This window comes from Pelobates fuscus, chromosome 10, assembly GCF_036172605.1.
Source record: "Pelobates fuscus isolate aPelFus1 chromosome 10, aPelFus1.pri, whole genome shotgun sequence".
Classification (NCBI taxonomy): domain Eukaryota; kingdom Metazoa; phylum Chordata; class Amphibia; order Anura; family Pelobatidae; genus Pelobates; species Pelobates fuscus.
The window spans coordinates 74,325,665-74,350,064 of record NC_086326.1 but is presented as its reverse complement, the minus strand read 5'-3'; the positions used below and the strand labels follow the sequence as shown (position 1 = coordinate 74,350,064).

General features: G+C 43.1%; 1 protein-coding gene across 7 annotated transcripts in view; it reads left to right on the top strand.

Annotated features, from left to right (window-relative positions):
- Positions 1-17,663: 17,663 nt before the first annotated feature.
- PPP3CB (protein phosphatase 3 catalytic subunit beta) overlaps positions 17,664-24,400 on the top strand; it is a 50,879-nt gene continuing 44,142 nt past the window's right edge. For 5 of the 7 annotated variants that reach the window (XM_063434653.1, XM_063434649.1, XM_063434652.1 and 2 more), the window contains exon 1: positions 17,665-17,965. In XM_063434653.1, coding sequence (XP_063290723.1) covers positions 17,917-17,965 — 49 coding nt within the window. In that variant the 5' untranslated portion in view covers positions 17,665-17,916. Of the gene's footprint in view, positions 17,966-24,400 lie in introns of all 7 variants that reach the window. The other 2 variants (XM_063434651.1, XM_063434647.1) reach the window with 2 other exon arrangements.

Genomic DNA, 24,400 nt, shown 5'->3' with positions numbered 1-24,400 from the left:
CGAAAATCATAACTGCCTCACAGTTATACTATGTGTACCTCTAAGGAATTTATGATGATGGACAGGGTGAAATGTAACAGTGCTCCGTTAATGTTTTTTTGCACATTCCATTGGTTTGGTCCTCTGCAGACCAAATTGAAACAATATACCGAAAACTATTTAAAATGTTAATGTTTATTTAAAATTGTAATGTTGACTTTGGGCTCTTAACAGACATGTGCAACATAAACATGACTTGGTCTTGTGATATTGTTACAGAGGCTACTGATAAATTAGGTTCTAAACAAGTAATATCACTATTCTATTCTCTGGAACATTTGCACTGTATATTAAAAGATTTGTTTTGGAGGATATTATGCTGCACTTATAAATTTAGATGCCAGCACTCTTATCATCATGTTATTGAAGACACGTTTATGACTTTAACCACAGAGACATTAGAGTGATCCATCTTTAGAATCACTTACATCCTCACCAATTATGGCCTTTGACAAATGCATATTAATCCAAGCATTGAAAAACATTTGTAGAGTATAGGAACTCAACAGACATATTCAGGAGCCAACATGATATTTTTTAAGTGTCAAGGGACATATTACATCCAAAATAACTCTATATTAAAAAAAGTACTGAAAGGGTTTAAGAGTCAACAATGATGCATTCGCTCATATGCCATGGCTCTGATACCTGAGGCTATCCTATCCTATTTGATCACCTGATTAGAATAAAAATGCTATGTGTTAATGTTTCTTTGTGCATTTAAAGAGACACTATAGGCACCCAGACGACTTCAGCTTATTGAAGTGGTCTGGGTGCAATGTCCTTTTCCTACTTAGTCCTGAAATGTAGATCCCCATGATGCTTTGCATGCTTTTAGAATTGCAAAGCATCATAAAAACTGTAGTTTTAAAACATCTGGGAATCTACGTTTTGGGCACCCCTGCCTTACACTGTAGTATTCCTTTTAACAGCCTGGCTGTTCACTTGTAGGGCATTACACATGCTGATACATGAGGCCGTGTATGAAAAAGTAAATTAGCCTGTTCTGTAAATTGCAAAGATACTAAAGTAAAACTAAAGGTCTCATAACCACAGTTTATTGTGTGTCTGAGTGATTGTGTGTGTCTGTGAGGGTGCCTGTGTGTCTGTGTGTCTGTGTCTGTCTGTGTGTGAGTGTGTCTGTTAGTGAATGTGTATGTGTGTGTCTGAGTGATTATGTATGCCTGTCAGTGTGTGTGTCTGTAAGTGGGTGTGTGTGTGTGTGTCAGTGAGTGAGTGTGTGTCTGCATCATTGTGTTTGTATGTCAGTGATTGTGTGTGTCTGTCAATGTGTGTCTGTGAGTTAGTCAGTGATTATGTGTGTCTGTCAGATTGTGTCAAATCAGTGTGTGTATGTCAGTGTATCTGAGAGTGAGTGTCTGTCAGTCAAAGAGTGTGTGTGGCATTGACAGGAAGGGGTGGGGCAAATGTAAATCAGGGGGTGCCTGAGTTCCGTCATGCCTATGGCAGCACAGATCCAAAATACACCACTGACCATGACTACGTACTTTTATTGTGTATTTATGAATTCAGTGGCTAGGTTCCAGAAACACCTGGTGCTTGAGGACAGAAGAAAACTTGATGACCCCTGCTCAAACAGAGATGTGGGGTAGGGGTAAGTTATGGCATATCTATGCCTTTCAATGCTATGTCTTCTACTGTGTAATTATGAATACCATGCTGCTAATGCTCTCAGAGCTCAGAAAGCATAGCTGGAAACAAGCACATGCTTCACAGCCATCTCTTCAATGCAATCCCGCCACAATACCTAACAAATAGAGGGGAATGCAGCAAAGTTATTTTCCTCAGCATCCCATCTTCTCACTTAGGTGCACAATCCCCTTTACAAAGCCAGATGGAGCATTGTACTTCTGATTTTTCTTTTTGTAATAGTGTACTTTAAAAAGCAGCTTCCTGATATAAAATTTAAAAAGCACTTATATACTCCTGCAACCTCCACAAAGTGTAGAGATCGGTGGCTAAAGAGCTTCAGCCCCCAGTGTCCTTTTATGTAGTATGAAATTACAGTTTTCTCTGATTTATTTAACCCCTTAACGACATGACACAAAAGTCGACAACGGTAGGCAATGGGGGTCATTCTGTACACAGGAGAAATGGAAAAATAGCAGAGCACAATTTAGTGATTTGTGTTACAGTAGCACAGATCAAGTTTACAAAATAAACCTCACCTCAGCTAAACGAACCAAGAAGTAACAGGTAGACATGTGCAATTCGTTTCGTTCCGAATGCAAATTCAGACGAATTTCGATAATTCGGACATTCGGATGCTTCCGAATGTCCGAAGTGCTGAAGTGCCGAATTTCCGAATGCCGAACCAAAGTGCCGAATTGCCAAATTTCCAAAGTGCTGGATTTCGGAATGCCGAACTGAAGTGCCGAATTTCTGAAGTGCTGGATTTCGGAATGCTGAGCCGAACCGAATTGCCGAATTTCGGATGTGCCGAAGTTCTTTGGATTTCTGAAAAGTGCCAACAGGAGAGGGTTGGGGTTAGAGGTTAGGGTAGGGTTTGTGGTTGGGATAGAGGTAGGGTTAGGGTTTAGGGTTGGGGTAAGGTTAGGGGTAGGGTTAGGGGTTGGGTTAGTGGTTGGAGTAGGGTTAGGGGTAGGGATAGGGTAACTTTAACCCTATTCCTAACCCTACCCTCTACCTCTAACCCTACCATAACCCTAACCCAACCCATAACCCTACCACTACTCCAAAACTAACCATACCCTAACTTTACCCCTAACTCTACCCCTAACCCTACCTCTAACCCTACCCGTAAACCTACTCCTAACCTAACCCTACCCCTACCCTACCCTACCCTAACACTAACCCTACACTTACCCAAAGTGCTGAAGTCCTGAAGTTCTGAGGTTCCGAAGTCCCGAATTTCAGAATGCCGAGCCAAATCAAACTCAATATTTTTCCCATGTACATCCCTAGTAACAGGACCTGTTGTTTGCTTGAAGCCAGGGTGTGCAACATGGTTAATTAATAAAAGTGCCAATTTCTATTGAAATCGTCACTATTTGCAAACTGAAAAAATAGGACAGACTCTTTACACATGAAGCACTTTGGCAAGCTAAAGTTATTTAGGGGTCCAGTCTAGTGATGTCGCGAACACAAAATTTTCGGTTCGCGAACGGCGAACGGGAACTTCCGCAAACGTTCGCAAACCGGCGAACCGGGGCGAACCGCCATTGACTTCAATGGGCAGGCGAATTTTAAAACCCACAGGGACTCTTTCTGGCCACAAAAGTGATGGAAAAGTTGTTTCAAGGGGACTAACACCTTGACTGTGGCATGCCGGAGGGGGATCCATGGCAAAACTCCCATGGAAAATGACACAGTTGATGCAGAGTCTGGTTTTAATCCATAAAGGGCAGAAATCACCTAACATTCCTAAATCGTTTGGAATAATGTGCTTTAAAACATCAGGTATGATGTTGTATCGATCAGGTGGTGTAAGGGTTTCGCCCGCTTCACAGTGACAGACCAAACTCCCCGTTTAACGCACCGCAAACAACCGCAAACAGTCCATTTGCACAACCGCAAACTCCCCATTTGCACATGTTTTAGTGCAAACTAGTCTAACTACTAATATTGTTGAAACATGCTACTTTTATTCATGCCAGACAACCATGCAGGCCAGACTAACAAACATGCCAGGGCCAATCATAGTTAACCACATCAGATAGTAACATGGCTCCCTCTATATACAGAGTAAACATGGCTCCCTCTATATACAGTGTAACATGGCTCCCCTCTATATACAGAGTAACATGGCTCCCCTCTATATACAGTGTAAACATGGCTCCTCTCTATATACAGAGTAACATGGCTCCCCTCTATATACAGTGTAAACACGGCTCCTCTCTATATACAGAGTAACATGGCTCCCTCTATATACAGTGTAAACATGGCTCCTCTCTATATACAGAGTAACATGGCTTCCCTCTATATACTGTGTAAACATGGCTCCCTCTATATACAGAATAACATGGCTTCCCTCTATATACCGTGTAAACATGGCTCCCTCTATATACAGAATAACATGGCTCCCTCTATATACATAGTAACATGGCTTCCCTCTATATACCGTGTAAACATGGCTCCCTCTATATACAGTGTAAACATGGCTCCTCTCTATATACAGAGTAACATGGCTTCCCTCTATATACCGTGTAAACATGGCTCCCTCTATATGTAGAATAACATGGCTCCCTCTATATACAGAGTAACATGGCTCCCTCTATATACAGTGTAACATGGCTCCCCTCTATATACAGAGTAACATGGCCCCCCTCTATATACAGTGTAAACACGGCTCCTCTCTATATACAGAGTAACATGGCTCCCTCTATATACAGTGTAAACATGGCTCCTCTCTATATACAGAGTAACATGGCTTCCCTCTATATACCGTGTAAACATGGCTCCTCTCTATATACAGAGTAACATGGCTCCCTCTATATACAGTGTAAACATGGCTCCTCTCTATATACAGAGTAACATGGCTTCCCTCTATATACCGTGTAAACATGGCTCCCTCTATATACAGAATAACATGGCTCCCTCTATATACAGAATAACATGGCTTCCCTCTATATACCGTGTAAACATGGCTCCCTCTATATACAGAATAACATGGCTCCCTCTATATACAGAGTAACATGGCTTCCCTCTATATACCGTGTAAACATGGCTCCCTCTATATACAGTGTAAACATGGCTCCTCTCTATATACAGAGTAACATGGCTTCCCTCTATATACCGTGTAAACATGGCTCCCTCTATATACAGAATAACATGGCTCCCTCTATATACAGAGTAACATAGCTCCCTCTATATACAGTGTAACATGGCTCCCCTCTCTATACAGAGTAACATGGCTCCCCTCTATATACAGTGTAAACATGGCTCCTCTCTATATACAGAGTAACATGGCTCCCTCTATATACAGTGTAAACATGGCTCCTCTCTATATACAGAATAACATGGCTCCCCCTATATACAGTGTAAACATGGCTCCTCTCTATATACAGAGTAACATGGCTCCCCTCTATACAGGGGCGTACCTGGAGCATTTGGCACCCGGGGCGGATGCTTTATTTGGCACCCCCCTCCCCAACTTTGAAATGAAAACAACTGCAATTTTTTTAAAATGTATGTGTATGCAGTGTGTGTATAGTGTATACAGTGTGTGTATATTGTGTGTATAGTGTGTGTGTATAGTGTGTGTATAGTTAGTGCAGTGTGTGTATAGTGTATGCAGTGTGTGCAGTTGGCATGCAGTGTGTAGAGTGTGCATAGTGTATGCAGTGTGTGCAGTGTGTGTATAGTGTGTGCAGTGTGTGTATAGAGTGTGCAGTGTGTGCATAGTGTATGCAGTGTGTGTATAGTGTGTATGCAGTGTGTGTATATAGTGTGTGCAGTGTGTGTATAGTTAGTGCAGTGTGTGTATAGTGTATGCAGTGTGTGCAGTGTGCATGCAGTGTGTGTAGAGTGTGCATAATGTATGCAGTGTGTGCAGTGTGTGTATAGTGTATGCAGTGTGTGCAGTGTGCATGCAGTGTGTGTAGAGTGTGCATAGTGTATGCAGTGTGTGCAGTGTGTGTATAGTGTGTGCAGTGTGTGTATAGAGTGTGCAGTGTGTGCATAGTGTATGCAGTGTGTGTATAGTGTGTGTGTATAGTGTGTATTCAGTGTGTGTAGTGTGTGTATAGTGTGTGCAGTGTGTGTATAGAGTGTGCAGTGTGTGCATAGTGTATGCAGTCTGTGTATAGTGTGTGTGTATAGTGTGTATGCAGTGTGTGTAGTGCATGTAGTGTGTGCAGTGTGTGTATAGTGTGTGCAGTGTGTGTATAGTGTGTGCAGTGTGTATGCAGTGTGTGTATATTGTGTGCAGTGTGTATACAGTGTGTGTAGTGTGTGTGTATAGTGTGTGCAGTGTGTGTATAGTGTGTGCAGTGTGTGTATAGTGTGTGCAGTGTGTGTATATTGTGTGCAGTGTGTATGCAATGTGTGTATAGTGTGTATGCAGTGTGTGTATAGTGTATGCAATGTGTGCAGTGTGTGTAGAATGTGTATAGTGTATGCAGTGTGTGTGCAGTGTGTGCAGTGTGTGTATAGTCTGTGCAGTGTGTGCATAGTGTATGCAGTGTGTGCATAGTGTGTGCATTGTGTGTATAGTGTGTGCAGTGTGCATAGTGTATGCAGTGTGTGTATAGGGTGTGCAGTGTGTGTATAGTGTGTGCAGTGTGTATGCAGTGTGTGTATATTGTGTGCAGTGTGTATGCAGTGTGTGTAGTGTGTGTGTATAGTGTGTGCAGTGTGTGTATAGTGTGTGCAGTGTGTATGCAGTGTGTGTATATTGTGTGCAGTGTGTATGCAGTGTGTGTAGTGTGTGTGTATAGTGTGTGCATAGTGTATGCAGTGTGTGCATAGTGTGTACAGTGTGTGTATAGTGTGTACAGTGTGTGTGTATATTGTGTGTATAGTATGTGTATAGTGTGTGTAGTGTGTGTATAGTGTGTGCATAGTGTGTATGCAGTGTGTGTATAGTGTGTGCAGTGTGTATAGTGTGTATATAGTGTGTATGCAGTGTGTGTATAGTGTGTATGCAGTGTGTGTATAGTGTATGCAATGTGTGCAGTGTGTATGCAGTGTGTGTAGAATGTGTATAGTGTATGCAGTGTGTGTGCAGTGTGTGTATAGTCTGTGCAGTGTGTGTATAGAGTGTGCAGTGTGTGCATAGTGTATGCAGTGTGTGCATAGTGTGTGCATTGTGTGTATAGTGTGTGCAGTGTGCATAGTGTATGCAGTGTGTGTATAGTGTGTGCAGTGTGTGTATAGTGTGTTCAGTGTGCATAGTTTGTGCAGTGTGTATGCAGTGTGTGTAGTGTGTGTATATTGTGTGCAGTGTGTATGCAGTGTGTAGTGTGTGTGTATAGTGTGTGCATAGTGTATGCAGTGTGTGCATAGTGTGTACAGTGTGTGTATTGTGTGTACAGTGTGTGTGTATAGTGTGTGTATAGTGTGTGCAGTGTGTATAGTGTGTGCAGTGTGTATGCAGTGTGTGTAGTGTGTGTATATTGTGTGCAGTGTGTATGTAGTGTGTGTAGTGTGTGTGTATAGTGTGTGCATAGTGTATGCAGTGTGTGCATAGTGTGTACAGTGTGTGTATAGTGTGTACAGTGTGTGTGTATATTGTGTGTATAGTGTGTGTAGTGTGTGTATAGTGTGTGTATAGTGTGTGTAGTGTGTGTATAGTGTGTGCAGTGTGTGTATAGTGTGTATAGTGTGTGTAGTGTATATAGTGTGTATGCAGTGTGTGTATAGTGTGTATGCAGAGTGTGTATAGGGTGTATGCAGTGTGTGTATAGTGTGTGCAGTGTGTGTATAGTTAGTGCAGTGTGTGTATAGTGTATGCAGTGTGTATGCAGTGTGTGTATAGTGCATGCAGTGTGTGTAGAGTGTGTGCAGTGTGTGTATACTGTGTGCATAGTGTGTACAGTGTGTGTAGAGTGTGTGCAGTGTGTGTAGATTGTGTGCAGTGTGTGCATAGTGTGTGTGCAGTGTATGCAGTGTCTGTAGAGTGTGTATAGTGTGTGTAGAGTGTGTATAGTGTGTGTGTAGAGCGGTGGGTGGGGGCCCTAAATGAAAATTCCCCTCTTACCCATCAAAGGTGACTAGGGGTCCCCAAGCCCCTAGTCGCACAACCAAATAAAAAAGCCCCTACCTACCCCCCTCACCCTAACAAATAGTGAGGGGGGAATAAAATTACTACCCTGAAAAGTAAAATTCAACTTACTATTCAACATCTTCTTTTTTCTAAAATCTTCATTTTTCAGACCCCAAAAAAGGGCAAATAAAAAGCCATCATACCCGTCGAACTTAAAAATAAGATAAAAAAACCCAAGCGCAAAAAAAAATTAATCCATCTTCACCCATGGAGGGCTCCGTGTCAGTGTTTATCAGGGATCCTTAGGATAGGTGTCAATCCATATCTGCCAAGTGACCCTATGTAGGGGGAACAGTCCCTATTCTGCTCTGTGTCAGTGTCTGGAGGGAGTATCTGCAGTAACACAGAGTGTCTGGAGGGAGTATCTGCAGTAACACAGGGTGTCTGGAGGGAGTATCTGCAGTAATACAGAGTGTCTGGGGGGAGTATCTGCTTGTAACATTTATATGCACTAAAAAAAAAATAATAATAAATTGACAAAAATAAATAAAATGGTTGCAGCTTCCGAAATAATCAAAAATGGATGCTGTCCAGTAGGTGGGAGGGTCTGCTAGGGAGGGTGTGCTGCTGATTGGCTGTAATGTGTCTGCTGACTGTGAGGTACAGGGTCAAAGTTTACTCAATGAGACGAATAGGGGGCGGACCGAACACCGCATGTGTTCGCCCGCGGTGGCGGACGCGAACATGCTATGTTCGCCAGGAACTATTCGCCAGCGAACCGTTCGGGACATCACTAGTCCAGTCTAGAATGACCCTTTAATTGTAAGGACTAGGAGTGCTTGATGTATAATCACTCTGGGATTATTTTATGGAACTGGGGAATAATCAGAAGCTGATTAAGTTATTTTACTAACTGGAAAGCAATGATAAAAAAAACATGAGGTAGTGAAGTGGTTAGATTTATTAGACGCTGAAGTGATTAAATAAAGAGAATTAAAAGTGAATTTCATATTTAAAGCCAGAGTTGAAAGCATAGCTAATTTAGAGATATTTTTCCCATGTGTATATTCACTAAACACGAATAATAGCGAATTGAAATCTGAATTGCTCAATGTAGTGTAAAGGAGCTGATTTGGAAACATTCTGCAATTCTGCTATAATCACAGTATTGTAATTTTTGCTTGAAATTCACTAAATTTTAGTGTTTTCAGTAAAAAAAGATGGATCCCAGAGCCTGACCCCTGAGCAGTTCAAACGTGTGGTGCACGATCTACTCTCAATATTCCAGATTTAGGGGTGATAATCCCGGCCAGCAAGCTTTGATACGCATTTGAGTTCATCACATTAGTCGGGGATACCCGCATAAGCAAGCAGATTTTTATCCGCCGGGAGCCCGAGATAAACCGCAGCGGCCTAATGAAGACGGAGCTAGGGAGGGACGGCCGACCTCCTCGCTCCACAGTCTACTATATAGTACCTCTACGCTCCTACCCGGTCCCCACTGCACCTCTACAAGCTGCATTAACTGCACTTGCTGAAACTCTACTGCACAAAATGGCAGAGGCCCATCTGAGTGACCCACGAGGCCTAAACACGACCGAGAGTGTCCATGACAGCTCCACTGCAAGCATCCTGACGTGGCTGGATTAAATCTTTTTTTGATCAAAGCTATGGCAGCGTGAACATGCTGCCCTGATTGCGCTGCAGGAGGAGGAAGTGAGTGTAACATATTCCTCCTCACCTTGCGGTATTTGCGCCCAGCGGCCGTGCGTCTGTATAAATGACTCTTGTAACATGTTAATGGACACCGGCTGCTGCGGATCCACGCCAAATTATACCCCTGCGTCCGCCCACATTAATGATTACATCAGCGTGCACGTGAGGTCACGCGGGAGACGCGTGCGCGCGTTTTGGGGTAAAAGGCTGTTTTCGGCCAATCAGAAATGTAAAGCACTTATTTAAGCTCAAATTTACTTTTCCTCATTGTCCTGTCGTGGTTTCCCTAGTGCTTGTCTGAGAGTGTGTTCCTTTGCATTTATTTCTGGTTATTGACTTTGGCTTCGTTTGACTTCCCTGTATTCTGGTATCCCTGACTTCTGGCTTTCCCTTATCGTTGTGTCGCATTCTGTACCCCCCGACCTTGGCAAGTATCCTGACTATTCTTTGGTGCGTTAAGTCCGGCCATTCGAAGGCCACGTAATACGTTACCTTTTAGTCCTAGGTGTGACACAATTCCATGTGCTGGATCAATTAGTATTCCTGACAGTGAGGAACACCGTGCCCTGGACAAAAAGGTCCCCTCAGGGCATCACAACTAAGCAAGCACCTGCGCAATCTACTAATTGCCCATCTGGGCTGAGAGCTATTCAAGGCCAAGCCTCCCTGCATTACCCACACCGGCAGAAGATCAACCACTGATGGCGCCAATTACCATCTGGATCCTTCGTGTCTGTGGCCCATTGATGTCGGCTCTCATTCAAGCCTGGGGCTGGAGGGTTGCCCCATCCAGGTATCGTGCTGCAGAACCCTACATGGATTTAACTAGTTGCACTTCTTTCTTGCAGCCTTTGGGAATCAGGTGAAACATGCAAAGGGCTCATAGTCGAAGTCAAGCCATTGACGAAGTTGGCAGATGCCATTCTGAATGTAATTTTCTGTTGTGCTGCTCATTATCACTATTTATTTTAATTTAATTTCACCTAGAGCAGAGGTATAGTGCTATCTAAGGTCCCAGTTGTTTCAATTCTAAGTAATTTGACTTAGCATGTTATCAAGCTATTTTCACGACTTACAAATTGCCATGTCTAGCACTTGATGCTCTGACGCTGTCATTGTCGCATTATCGGGCATGTCGACTAGCCGGATATGTAAACGTGTATTCTTGTATGCATGTGAAATTCTTTTTCTTATTATTTCTATTTCTATAAAAATTTGCTACTACTCTCGATGCCACACCAATGTTATAATTTATCTCGTTGATAAGCTCAGGGCTCGGGTCCAGCAGGAATGCGTGGGAACGGCGTTCCTGCACATTTTTTACAGCAGGAACACCGTTCCCATTGCTCCTGCAAGGGGCCTGATGGACCCCCCTGTCGGACGCCTGTCTCCCTGTCAGACGCAGTGAAGGAGCTGTGTTCTCTCTGCTCTGCTCCCTCACACACCATTTGCTGATGCCGGGAGTCGGAATATGACATCATATTCCGGCTCCCCACATCAATAGTCAGCCTGCGTGGTGAGAGGAAGCAGAGCTTGGAGAACACAGCTCCCTCGCCACGTCTGATAGGGAGACATGCGCCCGCCTCACTGAAGCCCCACTGGACACCAAGGACAGGTCCATGCCAGCTCTCCAGGTAGGGAGGCTAGGTGGACATTTTAAAAAATAATAATTTGTGTGTGTCTGTGAATGTATGTGTGTGTGTGTCTGTGTGTATGAGTGAGTGTGTGTGTCTGTGAGTGAGTGTGTGTGTGCGTTTATATATGCATACGAGTGTATATTGTTTTTTCTTTGGGGGGGGGAGGTGGATCGTGGGTGAGTTCCCAAACTTTATTCCCTAGGACTTGACCTCTGGATAAGCTTGCTTTGTTGTTGGGGCATGGCAAGCCTGTTTGTAACCCACCGCACTAAGTAAATAAAAATTGTCAAAAAAAGATGGATCCCAGTTCAAAAGCATCATCATCATCATTCCCGTGCAAGGGTCCCATATTCACACTGGACATTTCCCACAAATTACCAAAGACCTTCGTATGCCCAGTTGCTCTCAATGGCTTCTCTGGACATCAGTAAGTGAGACTTCTATCAGTAAGTGAGACAGCTGACGCTGGCAGCTATAGTACTCATTGAGAAGTGTGAGATCACAATGTTTTGTGGACTTTTGAAAACATTGTAAATAATACATTCTGTACTTAAAAAAATAATAATAAAAAGATACATTGCACCACCTGGTATGTGTAGCTTTTCGAAGCTTTATCCTGTGAAGGATAATGGACTAAATGTATATTAAATGACCTTGGATTAAACCAAGATTGTATGACTTTTCGGGCAGCAGGCTAGTATCATTCATAGAGACTATGGGCCCTGTGTTACTCTAGCTGGCCTCTGTGTTGCTGATCCCAGATATTGTGTTTGAATGTCGGTAGAGGTTTAAAATGGTTTGGATATTTTACTTTGTATGCCTGGACTTTAGCTGGGATGTGTTCAGTGAATTCCTTCTTATATCAGTGTTGCCCTATGGTTCTAGGACAGGAGGGGGTCTTCCAGATCAGTCTCTTAAGTCTTCTTATGGTCCACAGCCACAAGCATTGTCATCTATTAATGGATTGTGTTTTTCTATATAAGGTAGCTGTCTTGATTCTTCACAAATTCTTATTTAGTGTTCGAGTTCGAGGTTAGGAGTGCTATTTATCACTTAATCCAGTGCTTGGTTGATGGTTGTGAAAACCCACTGAAGAAATTTGGGCTGCTAGGCAAACAATGCTAAAGGCACCATGTTGCATCAGTAGCTCCTGTACACGCCTAGTGGCATGGAGAAAGGGTGAACAATGTAAGAAGTTGATTCTGAACCCCAGATTTTGGACTGACACTTATGGTTTATATCAACCAATTAAGATGTGTACCTCTTGGTGGAAACAGACAAGGGGTTTCAGAATATACATTATACTGTTAGGTCTGAAAATATTTGGACACGGACACAATTTTTTTAATATTGGCTCTCTTTCAGCTTTAACCCCTTAAGGACACATGACATGTGTGACATGTCATGATTCCCTTTTATTCAAGAAGTTTGGTCCTTAAGGGCTTAATTTGAGGGGTTGAACAAAAATATCATGAAACATTTATGACTCGCAACAATTTTCCTACTTAGTCCCCTTATTTCGGCGGCTTAAATGTAATTGGACAAATTAACACAATCATAAATAAAGTGTTCATTTTTAATACATTGTCGAGAATAATTTGCAGGCAATGATTGCTTGAAGTCTAAAACGCATTGGCATCGCCAAATATTGTGTTTCCTCCTTTATGATGCTGTGCTAGGCATTTACTGCAGCGGTCTTCAGTTGTTGCTTTTTTGCAGGTCTTTCTGCCTTAACTTTTGTCTTCAGCAAGTGAAATGCATGCTTGATCGGGTTGAGATAAGGGTGATTGACTTGTCCATTGCAGAACATTCCACTTCTTTGTGTTAAAACCTCCCGGGTTGCTTTTGCAGTATATTTTGGGTCATTCTTCAACTGTAAAGTAAAGCGGCGTCTGATAAAAGTCGCTGAATTTGTTAAAACTGAGCAGACAATATATTCCTACACACTTTAGAATACATCTGGCTACACTTTTTTCTTCTCATCATTCGAATACGGGTTGATCTTAGATTCATCTGTCCAAAGAATCCTGTTGTAGAACTGGGCTTGCTTTTTTAGATTTTTTTTGGCAAAGTCTAATCTGGCCTTTCTATTCTTGAGGTTTATGAATGGTTTGCACCTTGTGGTGAACCTTCTGTATTTGCTCTTGAGAAGTCTTCTTCATGGTCTTTATGGTAGACTTGGATAATGATATGTCTGCCTCCTGGACAATGTTCTTCACTTGGCTGTATGTTGCAATGGGGTTTTTCTTTACCATGGAAAGGATCCTACAATCATTCACCACTGTTTTTTTCCGTGAACCTCCAGACCTTTTTGTGTTGCAGAGCTCACCAGTGCATTCTTTTTTTTCCTCAGAATGTACCAAATTGTTGATTTGGTCACTCCTAATGTCCCTGCTATCTCTAATGATTTTTTTTTGGGCAGTCTAGGGATGGTTTGTTTCATTTGCATTGAGAGCTCATTTGACCACATGTTGTGGGTTCACAGCCACAGCTTCCAAATGTGAATGGCACACCTGGAATCAGGTCCAGATCTTTCACCTGTTTAATTTATAAAGAAATAATGAAGGAATTGCTCACACCTGTCCATGAAACCGCTGTTGAGTCAATTGTCCAATTACTTTTGGTCCCTTGAAAAAAGAGGGGGTTACATATTAAAGAGCTGTCATTTCTAAACATTTCCTCCAATTGGATGAATACCCTCAAATTAAAGCAGAGGGACTGCACTTTAATTCCTTATTCATTAAACTATAACTTGAATGTATTTAGTTAAACAGCCAAAATAACAAAACTTGTGTCAGTGTCCAGATATTTCCAGACCTAACTGTATCTACCACCATTCCAGCACCTTGAATATACACCTTTTGCATTGTTTGCTTGCCTGAAATGGACATGACTGAGAAAGAGGGGAGAGTGGCAAAGAGTATGGTGCATGCCTGGGAAAGGAGGGGATATAGGCCAAAAAAACAGTTTGGTGAGATCTATGGGGCTGTAGATAAGGGTGATGGGATATGGCTGGAGAAATAACTGTGGGTGGTATGTGGCATCTCTGGAGCAGCAGAATGGCTTAAGGGGGTATGACTGGCGATATACGCAGGGAGGAAAAAGGTTTTTACTGAGGAAAAAGATATAGGGCACGGCAAGAGAGCGATATTGGTATGGGTATTGCATGGGAAGAGATGGATGTATGACATGCCTGGGACTGATAGATGTATTAGTATGTTTGTGGGAAGATGGAGGTATCAGTATGATTAGAGAGAGATGAAGGTATCAGTATAAATGGGGAGAGGTGGAGATGTTAGTATGATTGGGGAGAGGTGGAGGTATTAGTATGAGTGGGGGAGGTGAAGGTGAAGGTATTAGTATTATTTGAGGGGAGGTGGAGGTATGAGTATGATTGGGGGAGAGGGAGGTATTAGTATGATTGGGGGTAGAGGGAGGTATTAGTATGATTGGGGAGAGGTGGAGGTATTAGTATGAGTGGGGGAGGTGAAGGTGAAGGTATTAGTATTATTTGGGGGGAGGTGGAGGTATGAGTATGATTGGGGGTAGAGGGAGGTATTAGTATGATTGGGGAGAGGTGGAGGTATTAGTATGAGTGGGGGAGGTGAAGGTGAAGGTATTAGTATTATTTGGGGGGAGGTGGAGGTATGAGTATGATTGGGGAGAGGGAGGTATTAGTATGATTGGGGGTAGAGGGAGGTATTAGTATGATTGGGGGTAGAGGGAGGTATTAGTATGATTGGGGAGAGGTGGAGGTATTAGTATGATTGGGGAGAGGTGGAGGTATTAGTATGATTGGGGAGAGGTGGAGGTATTAGTATGATTGGGGGGAGAGGGAGGTATTAGTATGATTGGGGGGTGGAGGTATTAGTATGATTTGGGGGTATTAGTATGATTGGGGGGGTGGAGGTATTAGTATGATTTGGGGGAGGTGGAGGTATTAGTATGATTGGGGGGAGAGGGAGGTATTAGTATGATTTGGGGGGGAGAGGTGGAGGTATTAGTATGAATTGGGGGTATTAGTATGATTGGGGGGGGTGGAGGTATTAGTATGATTTGGGGGAGGTGGAGGTATTAGTATGATTGGGGGGAGAGGGAGGTATTAGTATGATTTGGGGGGGAGAGGTGGAGGTATTAGTATGAATTGGGGGGGAGAGGTGGAGGTATTAGTATGATTTGGGGGGGAGAGGTGGAGGTATTAGTATGATTTGGGGGGGAGAGGTGGAGGTATTAGTATGATTTGGGGGGAGAGGTGGAGGTATTAGTATGATTTGGGGGGAGAGGTGGAGGTATTAGTATGATTTGGGGGGAGAGGTGGAGGTATTAGTATGATTTGGGGGGAGAGGGGGAGGTATTAGTATGATTTGGGGGGTGAGGGAGGTATTAGTATGATTTGGGGGGTGGTGGAGGTATTAGTATGATTTGGGGGGAGGTGGAGGTATTAGTATGATTTGGGGGTATTAGTATGATTTTGGGGGGAGGTGGAGGTATTAGTATGATTTGGGGGGTATTAGTATGATTGGGGGGTGGAGGTATTAGTATGATTTGGGGGGTATTAGTATGATTGGGGAGGTGGAGGTATTAGTATGATTTGGGGGGTATTAGTATGGTGAGGGTGGAGGTATTAGTATGATTTGGGGGGTGGAGGTATTAGTATGATTTGGGGGGTGGAGGTATTAGTATGATTTGGGGGGTATTAGTATGATGGGGGGGAGGTATTAGTATGATTTGGGGGGTGGAGGTATTAGTATGATTTGGGGGGTATTGTGGAGGTATTAGTATGATTTGGGGGGAGAGGGAGGTATTAGTATGATTTGAGGGGGTGGAGGTATTAGTATGATTTAGGGGGGGTGGAGGTATTAGTATGAGTTAGGGGGAGAGGGAGGTATTAGTATGATTTGGGGGGAGGTGGAGGTATTAGTATGATTTGGGGGGTATTAGTATGATTGGGGGTGTGGAGGTATTAGTATGATTGGGGGTATTAGTATGATTGGGGGGGTGGAGGTATTAGTATAATTTGGGGGTTTTAGTATGATTGGGGGGTGGAGGTATTAGTATGATTTGGGGGGAGAGGGAGGTATTAGTATGATTTGGGGGGTATTAGTATGATTGGGTGGGTGGAGGTATTAGTATGATTGGGGGGGTATTAGTATGATTGGGGGGGTGGAGGTATTAGTATGATTTGGGGGGTATTAGTATGATTGGAGGGGTGGAGGTATTAGTATGATTTGGGGGGGTATTAGTATGATTGGGGGGGTGGAGGTATTAGTATGATTTGGGGGGGTGGGGTGGAGGTATTAGTATGATTTGGGGGGTATTAGTATGATTGGGTGGGGTGGAGGTATTAGTATGATTGGGGGGGTATTAGTATGATGGGGGTGGAGGTATTAGTATGATTTGGGGGGGTGGGGTGGAGGTATTAGTATGATTTGGGGGGTATTAGTATGATTGGGTGGGGTGGAGGTATTAGTATGATTGGGGGGTGGAGGTATTAGTATGATTGGGGGGGTGGAGGTATTAGTATGATTTGGGGGGTGGAGGTATTAGTATGATTGGGGGGGTGGAGGTATTAGTATGATTTGGGGGGTATTAGTATGATTGGGTGGGTGGAGGTATTAGTATGATTGGGGGGTATTAGTATGATTGGGGGGGTGGAGGTATTAGTATGATTGGGGGGGTATTAGTATGATTGGGGGGTGGAGGTATTAGTATGATTTGGGGGGTATTAGTATGATTGGAGGGGGTGGAGGTATTAGTATGATTTGGGGGGTATTAGTATGATGGGGGGGTGGAGGTATTAGTATGATTGGGGGGGTATTAGTATGATTGGGGGGGTGGAGGTATTAGTATGATTTGGGGGGGTGGGGTGGAGGTATTAGTATGATTTGGGGGGTATTAGTATGATTGGGTGGGGTGGAGGTATTAGTATGATTGGGGGGGGTATTAGTATGATTGGGGGGGTATTAGTATGATTGGGTGGGGTGGAGGTATTAGTATGATTGGGAGGGGGTATTAGTATGATTGGGGGGGTGGAGGTATTAGTATGATTGGGGGGGTATTAGTATGATTGGGTGGGGTGGAGGTATTAGTATGATTGGGGGGGGTATTAGTATGATGGGGGGGGTGGAGGTATTAGTATGATTGGGGGGTATTAGTATGATGGGGGGGGATTAGTATGATTGGGTGGGGTGGAGGTATTAGTATGATTGGGGGGGGTATTAGTATGATGGGGGGGTGGAGGTATTAGTATGATTGGGGGGGTATTAGTATGATTGGGGGGTGGAGGTATTAGTTTGATTTGGGGGGGTTGGGTGGAGGTATTAGTATGATTGGGGGGGGGGGGGGGTATTAGTATTTTTTAGTCAATGTGTCAGTCCTACATGCTCGCCCTGTGCTGGCCCTGCGGGGCCGGTGTGAGTTCCCCTTGTTTAGTAAGTAGTACAGAAAGTTCAGCCAGCTCCATGCCCCCCCCGGGTGCCGTCCCATGATGCTCCGGGCGGTGTGGGTGGGTGGGAGCGCTGTCACCCTCCCCAGTCTCTCCTGTCACAGCCGCCCACTGCGTGTGTCAGCTGGAGCTCGGCGCGCTGCATGCTGGGCCGGGACAGCCCCCTTCCCGCGCTGTGTGAGCCGTAGAGTCTGCGCTGTCGCCGCCATGTTGCCAGCTGCCGCTACCGTCAGCCTCTAGCTGCGCTCCCCCCACCCCCCGTGTCTGCCCTCCCTTCCTCCCCCCTCTGCCTTCTCCTTCCCCCCCTTACAGCCCGCTCCGGAGCCGCCAGCAGGAGGAGGAGGGAGGAGAAGGCCGCGGAGTCCCTGAGAGCAGCTCGCCCAGCGCCAGCCATGTCCACCGTGGACGGTAAACAATCCACCACCGAGCGGGCGGTTAAATGTGAGTCCGTATTGTCAGTGTGTGCTCTGTCTGTCCAGGGGGGCCGGATCCCGTGCTGCCCAGCCTCCTCCCTGCTGAGCTCCCATCCAGCGATCTTAAAGATGGCGGCCCCGAGCTGAATGGCCGGGACCGAGCTGGGAGATGGATGGAGCCTCACCATCTATGGCAGGGGGCAGGCAACCTGCAGCACGCCAGATCCTCTGGGACTACATCTCCCATAATCCTCTGACTGCCATAACGCTGGCAAAGCATCAGGGGAGATGTAGTCCACAACATCTGGAGTGCAGGAGGTTGCCTGACCTGTGGGCTACAAGAGCATGGCAACACCCCCTTCCCCTGTCACTTGGACATCCAGCCCCATCTGTGTGCATACCCTGCATGTAGTGTTATATGGGAATTGTCCCCTTGTCTAATGTTTGTCCATTAAACAGTGATAGGTAATCTATGGCCCTTAAGATGTTGTGGACTACGTCTCCTCTAATGCTCCAACAGCCATAATGCTGGCAAAGCATTATTGGAGATGTAGTTCACGACATCTGGAGTGCTGAAGGTTGCCGACCCCTGACCCATGGGCTACAAGAGCATGGCAACACCTCCCCCCTCACTTGGACATCCAACCCTATGTATGAGCATACCCTGCCTGTAGTGTCATGGGAGATGTAGTCCACGGCATGTGGAGTACTAAAGGTTGCCTGACCTATGGGCTTTAAGACCTATGGGCCATATACCCCCTGTCACTTGGACATCCAACCCTATGTATGAGCATACCCTGCCTGTAGTGTCATGGGAGATGTAGTCCACGGCATGTGGAGTACTAAAGGTTGCCTGACCTATGGGCTTTAAGACCTATGGGCCATATACCCCCTGTCACTTGGACATTCAGCCCTATGTGTGTGCATACCCTGCATGTAGTGTCATGGGAGATGTAGTCCACGGCATGTGGAGTACTAAAGGTTGCCAGACCTATGGGCCATATACCCCCTGTCACCTGGACATTCAGCCTTATGTGTGTGCATACCCTGCATGTAGCGTTATATCAGCCAGGGCATCATCCCCTTGCTTAATCTATTCTGTCCATTTGCAGTGATGGGTAATCTATGACCCTTGAGATGTTGAGATGTGGATTACGACTCCCGTCATGTTCAGTCTGTCTCCTAGTTCTCAATAGCTTTAGGGCTAATGGTATCCATCACTAATCTGTATTAGATCAGGGAGCCAGTGCAGTAGCGTCCATTGATTATTTTTGTACAGTATGTGTGTAGGGGTAATGATGCCCTAATAAAATGTGTTGTTTGGTTTTCCTGCCGTTATATGTTGTTTATTGTATTGTGTTAAGGTGACCGGAAATAACAGGTGAAGAGCCAGTGTCATGGTACCATGGGGGGTATTCTTCATGAGTTAAAAAGGGACTCCCACTTGTTGGGATATAATTACATTGTGGAATGTTTCTGACATGTGAGGGTAGACGTAAATTACAGTACTGGTGCATAAATTGTCAGTATATGGTTTATGTGAAATTGATAGGCAGGTCCGTAATTTTTTTGTAATTATTTGCCATGTTAAATAATGTTTAGAACTGGATGGGTATGTGTATTTAAGTGTAATTTGTAAAACTGTTGCAGAAACAAGAGTTAATTATTGGATTAAAGAACATGTAATAACATTAAAGTATAAAGTTACTAAAATAGGTAATTTAATAGGTGCAGTCTGGATGGGAAATAATAATATATTAGAATGTAACAAATGTTTAATCGTGTATATTGATTAAAATAGAACTGTCAGAGCTCCTTTTTGTGGTATTGAAATAACACTCAGAGGATACATTTATTACTTGTGCTTTAAAAAAAAAAAAAAACCTGTGACCAGCCTATGGCTTGCATGTTGCTCAGTTGAAAATGTCAGTATTTAGATAGCAACATAATCAAATTGTGTTGCTCGCTCAATCATGCATGAGCTAACCCAGAACAGGGATTTCATGTCTCAAAAAAAAAGTTCAACATACAAATAGTGATTGTTTTTAAAATGTATATTTGGTCTTATAATTATACTTCACACACATGCACTCTTTCACTATATTATCTCAGTTTTCATCTAGTGGAAGAACAGATTATCAGTAAATATAACTTTTTGTTCTGTGGTCCGGCTGTTTCTCTGTAAACTCCTTGAGTAAAAATCCAATACTCCTGCATTATTTGTATTTCACTCAGTGGGATTTGGGCAACACAAGGCTTTATTTTTATAAAATTCTCATTTCAGTTCCTATGTTGTTATTCAATCCTAAAAGTTACGCACTACTGCAAGGCACCACCTCTGATTTTTGTGAATAGACAGGGTAGCAACATGATTAGCAGCCCTCTAATAAAAAAAAGTTAATCAATTTCAACATTACATCATTAACCCATCGGGGATTTTAAGCTTATTCTGTTTTAAGTGTCTTCCTTTGTTTTAAGGAAAGGGAACTTGTGAACTCTATGCCCTGTAAATCTGTTGTCTTGTCTCTGGGTATGCAGACTGTTTTTAGTTTTTGAAGTGTCATGGTGTCGAAGTTTGGACTGGTACCCGACTGGTCTGGTACCCGACAGGCAGGTTTCTATTTTTATTGCCAGACACCCAGGACATGCAGTTATGGCCAGCTTTTTTGTGGGGCGCACAATGTCAGGAGTGTGAAGTCTATACCTCCAGCGGGTTTGAACCTCACTAATTGCTTGCCTGTAGTCTGGTGCTCTCTACTGAGACAGAGTGCAGAAGCTGGGATTCCCAGCATGCACTTTAACCTGCTGTGTGCCAAAATTGCGAGGGAGGTCTGTACCCACCGAAGTGCATACCTCTTAGATGTTCCGTGGATTGGATAGTGTATCATTCTGCCTTCACAGAACATACCACTGATTTCCAATTTTCTGCACCACTTATGCCTACAACACTTCTGCATCTTTCCCAAAACACATACCTTTGACAAAATGAAATGATCTTAGAGGGACACTCCACTGCTCAAATACAAAATAAATACAAATGATTATTTAGTAGATATATCACCAATGAAAACATGCATGCATTTCATGTTTTTTTCATTAGGGGTATATCTAAAAACAGCTTGCAAAAGCTGCAGTTCTCTTGTCTGCTGCATTGCAAGCCCTCCCCTTCTGACCCCACCCAGATATTCTGTAGCTGTCCAATCACAAACTTTCCAGTGCAACTCAAGTGCAAGGTTGATGATTTGGGCAATTGTCTCCCTCTTGAGTTTAGCTCCACTGAGCCAATAGGACTAGATATCTGCTTGAAAGCGGGGGTGTAATCAGGTTGATTTAAAAAAAGATTCACAGATTATCGGTATCAATATCGGTCGATCCCTAGCACACACTACACACATCACATACAGCCAGCACAAACCAAACACTGTATACACCTACCCAGCACATCCCCCTGGGGAAGTACAGAGGGCGATACACTAAATTCCAAATATAGCGCCATTCAAAAATAAATGGCTTAGCAACCCTTAAATTTGTTGTTGGGGACAATAAAGTCAAGTCTTTGAGCAGTAACATGGAAGCCCAGATTGGCAGTGATGTGCAGGAAAAAAACTGCAAAGGTGTGCCTGAAAAAAGGGCAAAAACTGTACTAAAGCAAAGCACAAAACCGTGTGTACTACTTGGAATCCGTAGGGTCAGTATTTTGGGTAAATTGAGATACTACCATATTTAGAGATCAGAAAGGCAAACGTGTGCAAATTTCATGATTTAAAATGGGCCCATCACCAAAGGCATTAAGATTGCCATTTAAAAATGTGGTATTATGGAAGCCAATAATTAGAGAACAAAATCAGGTAAGCATGAATGTTTGATAAACATAATCGTAGCAAGTGGTATTGCCATCTGACCGGACCCAGCTGACTACGTGTAACAAAAGAAGAAAACACTTGTCAGCAATATACAATAAATACGTCTAACACAGAGTAATTTCAAAGGAAGGGGGAAAGAACTGAGGATTCTCTGTCAAAGAAGGTTAAAAAAAAACCACCTAGGATAGGCATGGGCAACCTTTGGCACTACAGATGTTTTGGACTACAACTCCCATGTTGCTTTGCCAGCCCTATGGATGTAAGAGCATTATGGGGGATGTAGTCCATAACATCTGGAGTGCTAAAGGTTGTCTACGTCTGAGTCCTAGCCCATCTAAGGGTGACCTGAAGTTAGATCAAAGTTTCAGTGAAGTCTAACATTTAAGAGCTTGGTGCGGAACATTTGGGCTCGTTTTCAAAGTAAATGATTGTGACTGAGGAAGCTCAGTAAGCATTTCTTTTTATACAGAGATTTACAGAACTGGTAGCAAGATATTACAGTACTACAGAACATACAGCAACACAGATACCAAATTGTAAAAAACATACAGCAATAGTTTGACTTGTGTGAATAGTGGGTATTACAGTGTACACTATATAGTTATAGACATCACAAGATACGATAAGAACAAAACAGGAAATTTCTAGTATCTGACAAGTTGTATAGTTCGCATGTAAGAAAAGTTTATTACAGGATGAAGAAGGAGCTATCATTACAGAAGAAGACTACTACATAGCATATGTTATGGCTTAGTAAAAGAACATAGCTGACAGTAAAATATAGAACAAGACTATAGTGGGCAAACTGTATCTGACAAGATGGTATAGTATACACTACTGTATAAATCAAGACAGTATATGGGGTGTTACCATGTGAAACAATGATGTAGGCAGGGGGAATAACTGTATAAAACAAAACAGTATACCAGACATGGCATAGGTCATGACCAAATACACTTGACAATATTAGACAAGAACATTACAGTAACCGTCATCTAGGACAAAAATATAGCGGTCATTATGACATTAAACATGGATATACAGTAAGCCAACAGAAAAGGGCCAAACTGTGTAATGGATATTGCCGTACCTGACAAAGCTTTATGGTGGACATAAAGCCTAGGACAATACTTAGTTGATGTTATAGGACAAAAACTGTGTGAAGGACATTGTCGAATGGGATGGGATTCTATTATGGACAGTCCCATGAATGACAAAACTGTATAGAGGTTATTTACAGATGCTGTATAGAAGACCATGAAAGGTAAGACTGCACAGAGGATGTTACAGTGTAGGACAAGACTGTATAAAGTCCCTGACAGTGCTTACAGAGAATTAGCAAGACTATCTAGTATACAGTCTTCACTGTATAGTAGGGTACATGAAATCAGACAAGACTAAAGAGTGAAAATTGCCATAAAAGCTACTTATTAAACATTACCAATTAGAACAAGACAGCCTAAAGGACAATAGCATATATGACAAGATAGTTTAGAAGACATTGCAGTATAGAGCAGTGCTCAAGATTTTATGTACAATGTTACAAGCCAGACTTATAAGTTACTCGCCACTGCAAACCTCCTCCGACAACATGGACCAATATTAAAGCCACATTGCTCCACAAATTACTCAAGCAGCATCTGAGAATTCCTTGCATATTGGTGCAAGCTCGGATTTGCAGAAGGTTTTGTGCTAGTTGCCTATGGACTCCTCATATGTAGTCTTTACAACTATGCTAATGACATAGCAGCAGTGGCATCGTAAATCAGGATGATAACAAAGATAACTTTTCCCATCAGATACTGTCACAGTGAGATAGCTAGGCATTCAAAGGGAAATTCAGATGTAAGTCAAAAATAACCAAAATAAACAGAGAATTTACTTGGGAGAGGTGTTTTTTTTGTTTTTGTTTTTTATCTTCTACTTTGGCCTAAATGTTGAAATTCACTTTGAATTTATGTGGAAGAATCTGGATTTCTTTCCTGAGCTAAGCAAGCCTGATGAAAGACAAAATAAGCCCCCAGACCACTTAATCTCATTGAAAACATTGAAAACCATGCAGCTGAAAACATTGCAGTTACAGAATTTGCTTAAAAGGTTTTTAAGCTCACCTTACTTACCTTACCTTACTCAGAGCCTACAAATCCTGGCTCTCGGATTGAGTACCTGTTGCCTATTTCAGGGTTCTCAAAACCTCAAAGAAATCCCTTCTGGAGCTGAGAATCACTTAGGACCATAAACTAAACTGAGTTAATAATGCAGGTTTATTTACCAAAATATGGTTAAAACAATTATATAACACAAATCTAATTAAAAGCATAGGAACACTAAATCCTTTTAATCCACTGCCAATACGCGCTTTCACTCAGTTGAGCTTCCTAACCTTTATTCCAGTGCTGTAGTGCGGACCACCACTACGCTGGAAAAAGGGTGAGTTTTTACTGTATTTAAGGGGGTGGGGGTTAAATAGGTATTTTAACACAGAATACACATTTGTTAATTTAAGTTTTATTGAGTTTATCCTTCCAAATCTTGTAGTCCTAGTAATAGACTTGTGCAGGGTGAAAAATGTTGGTTATTCTAAACTACTTCAATAGATC